Source organism: Oncorhynchus kisutch, linkage group LG18 (genome assembly GCF_002021735.2).
Source record: "Oncorhynchus kisutch isolate 150728-3 linkage group LG18, Okis_V2, whole genome shotgun sequence".
In the NCBI taxonomy this organism is placed as follows: Eukaryota; Metazoa; Chordata; class Actinopteri; order Salmoniformes; family Salmonidae; genus Oncorhynchus; species Oncorhynchus kisutch.
The window spans coordinates 49,742,330-49,755,363 of record NC_034191.2 but is presented as its reverse complement, the minus strand read 5'-3'; the positions used below and the strand labels follow the sequence as shown (position 1 = coordinate 49,755,363).

The window sequence follows — 13,034 nt, the reverse complement described above, 5'->3', positions numbered from 1 at the left end:
TGAATAAAACAAACAGAATAAAATGTTTTCCCTCCTAGGGCCTGACACAACCGCTTTAAGACAGAGAAATCGATCCAATGCAAGAGCATGCAACGAGGTAAAATCCCCCCACTCCCAAACTTTCTAAGAGACAGGAGGGAGCAACATGTCATGCAAATCCACCCCCACCGTAGTAAGGCATCACACTTTCTGCAAAAATTAATGACAACAGAAAGAGACGGAGGAACAAATCGTAACCTGACCGTGGCCTTAAAGAATATCCTTTTTTATAACTTGTTTCGAGAATGACATAAAATGTTTAGGGCCATTATCGTAATCTGTGCTGAGTCTGGCCGTGGCAACGGGTAGCGGCAGTTGGTAACATGGACATGGCCCTATCCGGATGACATTTCCTCTGCCTGTGAAAGCATGACAAGCCCCTCGGCCACTGGCAGTCGACGGAGAGCCAAGCCAAATGCACAATGATTACAACCCACATTCATCTCCACTGGCCCTTTTGCTAAATGTTTACCTGAAGATGAAAGAGAGAGGGAAGGGGAGCTGGAGTGGGAAATGGATGGCTTAGCCTACCACTAGTAAAAAAAAAAATTATATCAAAGAGTCATACAGCATAAACCCAATGTGAAACCTTGAAAAATGCTATGCAAACACCAAAGGAATGACAAAGCTAAATCTGACTGGCCATTGTGCAGTTTGGGAAAAGTCCAGAAGGGCTGGTCAATCTTTAGCACAGTGCAACTGACTAAATTGTGTTTTTCTTGCATAGAATGATCATTCATTTGCTAATTATTGGGGCCTGCGTGGTGTGTACAGACGTTGGATCATAATTTGAGCCAGTTTGCTACAGCAGGAAAATAATCCTGCAGCAACAGGAAATGTGAATTATTATGTGGATTATAATTGATGGACATTTTTGCGAGGGTGGATACATTTTTCGTAAGGGAAAGGGGAGAGTCTGAAATTACAAAGTGGAAATTACAAACTTCAGAAGCCGTTTTAAGCCTCAAATACACAACACATTTTAAATAGTTCTCCTGCAACAGGGCGATCCAATTAAGATCCTACATCTGTAATGCCCAGACTAATTTCTGGTCCCAGTCCTTCCCTGTGTTGAAGAAGCCATACAAATGGCCCTGGAAAGCACTTAAGCCTGTATTAAAACCCAGAGATGTTGCAACAACTGTTAGGTAAGAATCCTCACTCGGAGGAGGGAGTGTAATTCTTCCCAGTCACCTTCAGCCGCCGGCCTAGCTTATGGGACCCTCGAGGGGGGGGGGGGGGGGGGGGGGGGGGGGGTTGTGGGTCCCAGAAAAGAAGTACCTTATCTAAAGTCTTTTCCTGCAATTCTACATCATTTTACATGACTGGAGACATTACGAGGATATTTACTTCTACCACACAAATGATCCAGATGACAAGCTGACATTTATAAAATGAAAGACCCATGTCTTAAACGCAACCAATAGCATAGGCCAATGGAATCAGTGGACACACAGCTTTTAGGCCTACAATATGAAGAGATTTCCGTCCACCAACCTTACAGTGGCACTCACTTATTCAAACAGGTTTTTCCCGCCTTTGCATTTTGAAATATTGCGAAATACCTTCTAGCTGCTGCCTGCTGTTCATTGACAGCCACAACTCAACAATCAGCAGTTTTACATTTTGTTGCCCAATTGTGTGATTCCCGACTGTGGACTAGGCCTATGTGTTCATAATGTGACAAAACACAATCTACAGCAATTTGTAATAATAAGCTAGTAATCCTCTGTGGCTAAATTCTGCTGGTGTAGTATTTTCAATTATTTCATTTATTTTCATAGAGAAAGGGGTAATTATGTAAATTGGCAAATGTACTTCAATTTATCTGCAGCACTTCCTGTGGCGCTATGTTTCCTTCCATGTTCCAAGGCCAAATAAATGAATCAACACTTCTTAATATTCATTCAATCGATTGTGGCCAGTAAACCCCATATGAGGTTGTGTAGGTAGGCCTACTGTTACAATTATTTAAAATAATCTATCCGCAAGTAGCCTAGCCTACAATTACAATGAGAATAAATTCAGTAAGTCAATGAAGCCAACAGTGGTTTCAGCTATATTGTTATTGAAACGATGTAGGCCTTGTGAACTTTTTAAACGATGAAACAAATGTGTAAAATGACTTGAATAGCCTATGGGAAAAGCTAAACAAAATGTGTATTCTCAAAAGTCGACTGAAATGACTGAAATGCATCATAAAAGGATTAGAAATTTCAGGAAAACAACAGGGGAGCTCATCAGGTAAGCTATAGGCATAATGTGTGTGAAGAGAGAAAATCTGTATTGCTTTCAATTGCAAGACTAATGGTCATGAGCACTCACCTCAATTTAGATAACATTTCCCAGCATAATTGTGACAAACATCCAAGCGGAGATTCAGTGAAAACAAAAATATGAGTTCCCATGCTTGGTCTCAAAGCAGGGCATTGAAGCTGTCCCAATTAAAACAGTGCTCAAATTATCAGTTGACCGCACATGGCAATTGCTTCAAAAACAATTTTAGGCATCCTGCCGGAGCACCATTTTTTATTATTATTACTAAGCCATCATTTCTGAATGAAAGTTGATACATATATAAAGCCTATTGTATAAAATCATTTTAGTATATACTGACAATGCATCATCCAAATTGGATGATTGCCTGTGCCGACACATAGTGTAAGTGGCTAAAGGAAAAGGTTCTATTTTGTTCATCCTAAAACACCAAATTAGGCCTACCTTATCATACATTAGGCCTACCTTATCATACATTAGGCCTACCTTATCAGAAATTAGGCCTATCTTATCAGAAATTAGGCCTACCTTATCATACATGAGGCCTATCTTATAACACATTAGGCCTACCTTATCATACATTAGGCCTACCTTCAATGATGTAAGTGAGGATGGCTAACCAGCCGAACCAATAGAACTATAGAGCAGCCACCGCATGACAAAAAAAAAATCACAATCATGCTAAATTGTCATAATAAATGACATGGTGTTTTTGGTATAACAGTACCCTGACATTATCATGCTATTGTATTCGGTTTGTTACGTAGAATACTCATACGTCATTAAGTGATCTTGCGAGACATAGCACCCTTATGAGAAGTGGCAGAGCATCGCTCTACTGCGCACCGGCAGCACCTTACCAGTGATTAGACCGATTGGATGACTTCGGGAGTTGCACGTAACCACAGCTCTATGCACTAAGTGGCGCATTCAGTAACTACACTTTTGTTTACGCCATTGCAGCAGTGCAAAAGATTCGGGGCTAACCCAAATTTATTAGGGGTTAGAGCCCCGAAAACCAGGTCCTGGTGACGTCCATGATGAGACCATCTACCATGAATGTGCACCATTAGACTGATTGCCCAGTTTTATCTTGATCTGTAAATGGGTTTTTCCACTGTAAAAAAACATGTTTTTTTCCCCCCCAAATGTCACCGTCTTCCCTGTATATGCACTACTTTTGATCAGAGCCTTAATGGCCCTGGTGAAAGTAGCACACTATCAAATGGAATGGAGTACCATTTAAAACACCGTCAGGTAGTGTGTGCCTGTGTGGTCTGGAGAACTGGGACTACCTTACTCATGCTCCACTGCCTCTCTCTCTCTAGCTATTCAGGGATCAATTACCTGGTCTGTGACGTCAGTAGCCCAGGCTAGCCCAATCATATGATGCAAAACTCCTTCTGCCAGCTGTATTTCTGCCTGCTTGAGCAGCAATAGCTCAGATACACATGAAAACGCGAAATGACCCCGGCAATCGATAGAATATCGCTCAGAGATGCACAAAAAAGATATAGCATTCAAAATGTGTGAATCTTTCTTTTAATGCTATTTCAGGGACCTGTGTGCATCTGCGTATCTCCTCTCCTGACCTCGTATGGCACCTGTGTACACTGTGTACACTATCACCCCCCTGTTCCTCTCCTGTCATCCCCCTGTTCCTCTCCTGTCCATCCCTCTGTTCCTCTCCTCTCCTGTCATCCCCCTGTTCCTCTCCTGTCATCCCACTGTTCCTCTCCTCTCCTGTCCATCCCCCTGTTCCTCTCATCTCCTGTCATCCCCCTGTTCCTCTCCTGTCCATCCCTGTGTTCCTCTCCTGTCCATCCCTGTGTTCCTCTCCTGTCCATCCCTCTGTTCCTCTCCTCTCCTGTCATCCCCCTGTTCCTCTCCTGTCATCCCACTGTTCCTCTCCTCTCCTGTCCATCCCCCTGTTCCTCTCATCTCCTGTCATCCCCCTGTTCCTCTCCTGTCCATCCCTGTGTTCCTCTCCTGTCCATCCCTCTGTTCCTCTCCTCTCCTGTCATCCCCCTGTTCCTCTCCTGTCATCCCACTGTTCCTCTCCTCTCCTGTCCATCCCCCTATTCCTCTCATCTCCTGTCATCCCCCCGTTCCTCTCCTGTCCATCCCCCTGTTCCTCTCCTGTTCATCCCCCTGTTCCTCTCCTGTCATTCCCTGTTCCTCTCATCTCCTGTCATCTCACTGTTCCTCTCCTGTCCATCCCCCTGTTTCTCTCCTGTCATCCCCCTGTTCCTCTCCTGTCCACCCCCCTGTTCCTCTCCTGTCATCCCCCTGTTCCTCTCCTGTCATCCCCCTGTTCCTCTCCTGTCATCCCCCTGTTCCTCTCCTGTCATCCCCCTGTTCCTCTCCTGTCCATCCCTGTGTTCCTCTCCTGTCATCCACTGTTCCTCTCCTCTCCATCCCCCTGTTCCTCTCGTCTCCTGTCATCCCCGTGCCTCTCCTGTCATCCTCCTGTTCCTCTCCTGTCATCCCCCCGTTCCTCTCCCGTCATCCTCCTGTTCCTCTCCTGTCATCCCCCTGTTCCTCTCCCGTCATCCCCCTGTTCCTCTCCTGTCCTCTCCCTGTTCCTCTCCTGTCATCCCCTTGTTCCTCATCTCCTCTCCTGTCCATCCCCTTGTTCCTCTCCTGTCCATCTGCTCATCTCCTCTCCTGTCCATCCCCCTGTTCCTCTCCTGTCCATCTGCTCATCTCCTCTCCTGTCCATCCCCATGTTGCTCTCCTCTCCTCTTCTCCTGTCCATCCTCCTATTCCTCTTCTGTCCATCCCCCTGTTCCTCTCCTGTCCATCTGCTCATCTCCTCTCCTGTCCATCCCCCTGTTCCTCTCCTGTCCATCTGTTCATCTCCTCTCCTGTCCATCCCCCTGTTCCTCTCCTGTCCATCTGCTCATCTCCTCTCCTGCCCATCCCCCTGTTCCTCTCCTGTCCATCTGCTCATCTCCTCTCCTTTCCATCCTCCTATTCCTCTCCTCATCGCTCCTCTCCTGTCCATCCCCCTGTTCCTCTCCTGTCCATCTGCTCATCTCCTCTCCTGTCCATCCCCCTGTTCCTCTCCTGTCCATCTGCTCATCTCCTCTCCTGTCCATCCCCCTGTTCCTCTCCTGTCCATCCCCCTGTTGCTCTCCTCTCCTCATCGCTCATCTCCTGTCATCCCCCTGTTCCTCATCTCCTCTCCTGTCCATCCCTCTGTTCCTCTCCTCATCTCTCCTCTCCTGTCCATCCCCCTGTTCCTCTCCTCATCTCTCCTCTCCTGTCCATCCCCCTGTTGCTCTCCTTTATGCAACACAGAAATGCGTTCATTAGGCATGCAGTATTGACCGCAGCCAGAGAGAGGGTGGGAGAAAGCGAGGGGAAGAGAAAGAAGGCTGGTGAGAGTGAGTGAGGGGAGAGGGAGAGAAAGAGAGACAGGGATGAAGAGGGAGAGAATAGGATAGAGGGAGGAAAGGCCGGTGAGAGAATGAGGGGTTGGAGAAGAGCGAGTGAGGGCATAGGGAAAGAGAAAGAAGGGAGGAAGAGAATGGAATAAAGAGTGGACTGACGGAAAAGACAAAACGAGATAGCAGGTTGAAGAGGAGCCAGATCTTTAACTGGGAACCCTGGTAGGTTGCGCTGTGGTTGACGGCCAATTAACACCACAGAGACCTCTCTCTTTCTCTCTCTCTCTCTTCCTTGTCTTTCTCTCTCTCTCTCTGTCAACATGACTCTATTTTATGCATATTTCATTGGCTAATAACCTGGAGCCTTCTCTGTGCCCGTACTGACAGTGTTATTAGACACCTGTCCTGTGTGTTGCTGTGTCCGCCTTGTAACTTGTAATCTGACACCGTCATTGCATAAGCACGCAACGGTGGATCTCGCACCATAAATAAAGATTCTCGTATCATTTCAACTTGAGCAAACGTTTCAAATTGTTCTGAAGTCAATTGTAAATCCTTACTGCGCGCAGAGCAGGCACAATGTGCTCGCTGTGAAGTAGGAGCCTGTAAAATGTGCCGAGGTAAGGTCCCCTTAACCTTCATCAATCAAGCATTTTTTATTTTATTTTTTTCCATAAATGAGCAGAGCCATATGGCCATTTCAGCACTGCCTATGCATAATGCAATAGATAATGAGGACAGTTCTCAGAAGTCCAGACAACTGAATATTTTACATTCATATTGTACGTAATTGGGTGACATTGATTGATTGTTGGGGGTATTTTTACAGAGGAAACGAGAGGTCCGCCTTGGTTTGAATCTGGGGTTATGTCTGAAACTGAGCCCCATTCCCTATAGTGCACTACTTTTAACCAGAGCCCTCTTTCTTTAACAATATCATTTTCTCTCTCCCTCTGTCACTCTCTCTGTCACTCTATATATGTTGCTCCTTCTGGTCACTCTCTCTGTCACTCTATATATGTTGCTCTCTCCCTCTGTTACTCTATATATGTTGCTCCCTCTGTCACTCTCTCTGTCACTCTATATATGTTGCTCTCTCTCTCTCTGTCACTCTATATATGTTGCTCTCTCTCTCTCTCTCGGTCACTCTATATATGTTTCTCTCTCTCCCTCTGTCACTCTATATATGTTGCTCTCTCCCTCTGTTACTCTATATATGTTGCTCCCTCTGTCACTCTATATATGTTGCTCTCTCTCTCTGTCACTCTATATATGTTGCTCTCTCTCTCTCTCTCTCGGTCACTCTATATATGTTTCTCTCTCTCCCTCTGTCACTCTATATATGTTGCTCTCTCTCCCTCTGTCACTCTATATATGTTGCTCCCTCTGTCACTCTCTCTGTCACTATATGTTGCTCCCTCTCCCTCTGTCACTCTCTCTTTCACTCTATATATGTCGCTCTCTCTCCCTCTGTCACTCTCTCTTTCACTCTATATATGTTGCTCTCTCTCCCTCTGTCACTCTCTGTCACTCTATATATGTTGCTCTCTCTCCATCTGTCACTCTCTCTTTCACTCTATATATGTTGCTCTCTCTCCCTCTGTCACTCTATATATGTTGCTCTCTCTCCCTCTGTCACTCTCTCTTTCACTCTATATCTGTCTCTCTCTCCCTCTGTCACTCTCCCTCTGTGTTTTTCTCCGTTTTTCTGACTCCAGTGTATCACTGACTCCTTGGTGTTGCTCTGAGGTGATGGAGGGGAGGAGGGCAGACAGACAGCGTTGGTTTGCTGTCAGAGTGTGTTTTGGGAACAGCCTGTAGAACTGATTAGAGCTGTGCAGTCAGAAAGAGGGGCTCAAATGCATGTGAGGGGCTACAGATGAAAGAGAGAGAGAGAGAGAGAGAGAGAGAGAGAGAGAGAGAGAGAGAGAGAGAGAGAGAGAGAGAGAGTGTAGTACCTTGGCCTTGTCGAGCTGTGTCTGAGCCTGCCGCTCTGCCTCTCGTCGCACTGCCTCCTTATCCTCCTCCAGGGAAACATCGGAGTCTGATGGACGGCTGGTGTAGGAGTCCGCCGAACCCTGCAGAGTAGAGGGAAACACACATTAAGGAAAGATACATGACAGATTAATGCATCCGACCTCAATAACAAAAAACAGAGACTAACTCTTCAGCCCTCAACATCAAACAACAGACTTACTCTTCAGCCCTCTACATCAAACAACAGACTAACTCTTCAGATCTTAACATCAAACAACAGACTTACCCTTCAGCCCTCTACATCAAACAACAGACTAACTCTTCAGCCCTCTACGTCAAACAACAGACTAACTCTTCAGATCTTAACATCAAACAACAGACTTACTCTTCAGCCCTCAACATCAAACAACAGACTTACCCTTCAGCCCTCTACATCAAACAACAGACTTACCCTTCAGTCCTCTACATCAAACAACAGACTTACTCTTCAGCCCTCAACATCAAACAACAGACTTACTCTTCAACCCTCTACATCAAACAACAGACTTACTCTTCAGCCCTCAACATCAAACAACAGACTTACTCTTCAGCCCTCTACATCAAACAACAGACTTACTCTTCAGCCCTCAACATCAAACAACAGACTTACTCTTCAACCCTCTACATCAAACAACAGACTTACCCTTCAGTCCTCTACATCAAACAACAGACTTACCCTTCAGCCCTCAACATCAAACAACAGACTTACTCTTCAACCCTCTACATCAAACAACAGACTTACTCTTCAGCCCTCAACATCAAATAACAGACTTACCCTTCAGCCCTCTACATCAAACAACAGACTTACCCTTCAGCCCTCAACATCAAACAACAGACTTACTCTTCAGCCCTCTACATCAAACAACAGACCTACCCTTCAGCCCTCAACATCAAACAACAGACTTACCCTTCAGCCCTCTACATCAAACAACAGACTTACTCTTCAGCCCTCAACATCAAACAACAGACTTACCCTTCAGCCCTCAACATCAAATAACAGACTTACCCTTCAGCCCTCAACATCAAACAACAGACTTACCCTTCAGCCCTCAACATCAAATAACAGACTTACTCTTCAGATCTTAGCATCAAACAACAGACTTACTATTCAACCCTCAACATCAAACAACAGACTTACTCTTCAGCCCTCAACATCAAACAACAGACTTACTCTTCAGACCTCCAGACCTCAACATCACACAAGAGATGAACTCTTCAGACTCACACTCATCAGACACACCAACACTCACTGTCACAGAATCTATACACCATGCCCCTGCTGTCAGTGAGGCATCACAGTTGAAAGGTCAAAATTTGAAGACAATTGCTGGTAAACTAGTTTGCAATGGACATTGCTGCCTTGTTCAGTAGTGTCTCACTGAAACTCAAGCAGAAGCACTATTTTTGGGAGAGGGGTTCTGTCAAAAACAAAAAAGTAGTAAAAAAAAACACTATGAGACCACAAATAAATGAATGACCACACTCAACGCCAGAGGTACAATGCATCGTGGAAGAGCATCAGAGCCTAGTTAGTGAACTTAGTGAACAGGCACACAACATCTAAATCACACAATATTCAAACCCAGAGGGAGGAGAGGCAGAAAGAAATCACAATAGCTAATTGGATGCATGTTTCAAATGGACATTCCCCTGCTTCTCATAAAGCAGTGGGACACCCACTATCTCACATTGCCTAAGGACACATCAGTAACTATAGGGTACTATAGCTGTAGGTTTGTCTTCCATGACGTGAGCGCCCTCTCTCTCTCTCTCTTTCCTCTCTTACTATTTTCTACATTGTAGAATAACAGTGAAGACATCAAAACTATGAAATAACACACATGGAATCATGTAGTAACCAACAAAAGTGTTCAACAAATCAAAACATATTTTACATTTGAGATTCTTCAAAGTAGCCACCCTTTGCCTTGATGACAGCTTTGCACACTTTTGGCATTCTCTCAACCAGCTTCATGAGGAATGCTTTTCCAACAGTCTTGAAGGAGTTCCCACATATGCTGAGCACTTGTTGGCTGCTTTTCCTTCACTCTGCGTCCAACTCATCACAAACCATCTCAATTGGGATGAGGTCAGGAGATTGTGGAGGCCAGGTCATCTGATGCAGCACTCCGTCACTCTCCTTGAGCCTGGAAGTGTGTTGGGTCATTGTCCTGATGAAAAACAAATTATAGTCCCACTAAGCGCAAACCAGATGAGAAGGGGTATTGCTGCAGAATGCTCTGGTAGCCATGCTGATTAAGTGTGCCTTGGATTCTAAATAAATCACTGACAGTGTCACCAGCAAAGCACACCCACACCATAACACCTCCTCCTCCATGCTTCACAATCGGAACCACACAGTTTATACACACAGGCAGGCACAGACAAGCTGGGACACACGCACACACACACGCTCAGACACACACACACACACACACTCTGCAAAGCTACAATGCGGGCAGGCAGCCCAGTATGTTTATAGCCCTGTTTTGTTATTGTCAGACTCAGAGGGGCTTTTTGAACAGAAGGAAGGGTGATGCATTCTCTTACCTGCACAGAGAGGCAAGCCACTGCCAGCCACACAAGATCCTCACTGCACCATTACACTGCACTCTGTTCTCCTCTGTCTGGGTTCAAAAGAAAAATAAATAACCTCAAACTCTACCCGGCTGATTTAAAACTACCCAAGCATCCTGTAACCCTTACAAAAAATATCCATTAATTATAATCCACTTAATAATTGACATTTCCTGTTGCTACAGGATCATTGTAATGCTGTAGCAAACTGGCTCACATTAAGATCCTACATCTGTAGATGAGACACTGCTCATTAACTATCCATGTTTCTTCTCCTACGGTGTACCTGAGACACCGTCTATAAATAACTCTCTACTCTTTATCTGAAACACCGCCTATGTTTCATGCATTTTGCTTCATGCTTTGGATATCAGTGTCTTACCTCATTCGTTAAAGCCTACCTAAAAATAGTTTTAGTACCCACACTTCACCATCACAGGAGCTATGCACACACATGTACACATAGTCGCGCACGTAAGCACGCACGCACGAGCCAACTGCACATGGTAGTGTAGGTTACTTTCCAAATGTAATCCGTTACAGTTACAAGTGACCTATTATTACTCTCAGTTACTTATGGATTACTTTCCCCTTAGAAGAAGACAAGAAAAGGATCCATCAAACGCATGTGGTGTGTCATTAGAGTGGTCTCTGGCTTGTGGTCAGACTCGTTCAGGCTGAACAAACGTTGTGCTTATTTTCAGAGCTGAATTGAATTTCATTGAGAAAACAGAAAGGTGTCAATACATTCGATTCGCAAACATCCTTTCTGAATGTAAAAGTAATCCAAGAAGTAATCTCATTTTTTCAAAAGTATCTGTAATCTGATTACAAAATATTTGCTGGTAATGTAACTGATTACTGTTAGCGTTTTTTGGATAATAAGTTACTCCCCAACCCTACGCACACACGCTCACGCTCACAAACACTACAGTATAACATACAACCACACCAACCACACCAACCTCATGTATCCTGGTATCCTCATGTGACTGACACTGTTCAAACCATCATTATGTCCAGAGTAAAGCAGGGGTCTGACCAAGAGAGTTACGACATAATTATGACATAATGAGAACTCTGACAGTGATGACGGACAACCCCACTGACCCTTATCATCCCTAACACAGCATGACAATACCACCCCCTGACCCCTATACAGGCACGCACAGGTGCATGCGATGATGTACATTCAGTACATACACCAGTGGATGTATAAGTTCACGCACACACAAACGTGCACACGCACACAAACAGGAGATAAAGGAATCATGTTTGAATAATCGGCTTACACAGTCATCGGCGCTCTTGACGCGACCTCCCTTGGATCTTTTCAGCAGCCGAATCCAGGTGGCCTTCATCAGTCACACTTGTCATTCAGTGTCCCGGGCCACTGTTAAGTATCCCTACTGTGACTAAAGATACCTGGACTGCTATTGCTACGAATACCTCTACAGCTATGGCTACCTTTGTTAGGGTTACCTTTGGTGTGGCTGCCAATACTGCAGCGACAGATGGGCTACCTTTGCTCCTGCTACTGCTGTTTGCTACTGTTAGGTCAAAAGCTACTGATACATGTAATGCTCCAACTACCGTTAATGGTGCTGCTACGTTGTCCACGTGAGCTCTCCAATCTCAGCAGCTGCCTGCCTCTCCTCAAGCCTAGTCTATCTGCCGGCGTTGGTGCTGAAGCCGCCTGGCCTGTGTGAGCTGGGCGGCCGCGATGCTGCTTCTCTCCCCTGCTTCCTCATGCCTCAGTCCAGCTCCAGCCCCAGCCCTGTTGTCCTTCCTCCACAGGCTGGGCTGCCATGCTCCTTCCTCGGGGACAGATAAGAGCACGCCTGCCTGGATCCTGGATGATCAGTGTGAGGATGATAATTTTATTGCTACTGCTGCTGCTTAGGTGGTGCCTGCTGCATTCAATCTCAGCTCTCCTTAGCCTGTAAATATATCTATCTCACACTCTCTCTCGCTTTCTCTTACCGGATTTCTTGCATTTTGTTTCTACCTCTGTGGTTCTGCCTGTCTCTCACTCTCTTCCCCTCTCTCTCTCTCTTGCTCTCTCTCTGGCTCCCTTCCGTATCGCTCCCCCTCCTCCTTGCTTGTTGTCTCGTTTTCCCCTGTTCCTCTTCACTGTTCCTTTATCTGTTCGGGTGTCTCCGCTGTGATTATCGCTGCCCAATACAGAGGGCCTGTTTGCGTGCGTGTGTCATGTTTGTAAACTATGCATTGATCGATGAATCGATGCAAACATTGAATGTTGCACAGATATTTCAAATCAAATCAAATTGTATTTGTCACATGTGCCGAATACAACTGGTGTAGACTTTACCATGAAATGCTTACTTACGAGCCAATGAAATGCTTACTTACGAGCCAATGAAATGCTTACTTACGAGCCCTTCCCAACAATACAGAGTTTAAAAGTAAAATACACAAATTTCTTGTTAACAAACTATAGTTTTGGCAAGTCGGTTAGGACATCTACTTTGTGCATGACACAAGTCATTTTTACAAAAATTGTTTACAGACAGATTATTTCACTGTATCACAATTCCAGTGGGTCAGAAGTGTACATACACTAAGTTGACTGTGCCTTTAGACAGCTGGGAAAATTCCAGAAAATGATGTCATGGCTTTAGAAACTTCTGATAGGCTAATTGACATCATTTGAGTCAATTGGAGGTGTACCTGTGGATGTATTTCGAGGCCTACCTTCAAACTCAGTGCCTC

At 45.1% G+C, this 13,034-nt stretch overlaps 1 protein-coding gene across 7 annotated transcripts in view; it reads right to left on the bottom strand.

Moving 5' to 3' along the window:
• The window catches only part of LOC109909321 (voltage-dependent L-type calcium channel subunit beta-2), a 135,851-nt gene that overhangs the window by 31,984 nt on the left and 90,833 nt on the right, over nt 1-13,034 (bottom strand). For all 7 annotated transcript variants that reach the window (XM_031796234.1, XM_031796233.1, XM_031796235.1 and 4 more), the window contains one exon: nt 7,667-7,786. In XM_031796234.1, the coding sequence (XP_031652094.1) occupies nt 7,667-7,786 (120 nt within the window). The remainder of the gene's footprint in view (nt 1-7,666; nt 7,787-13,034) is intronic.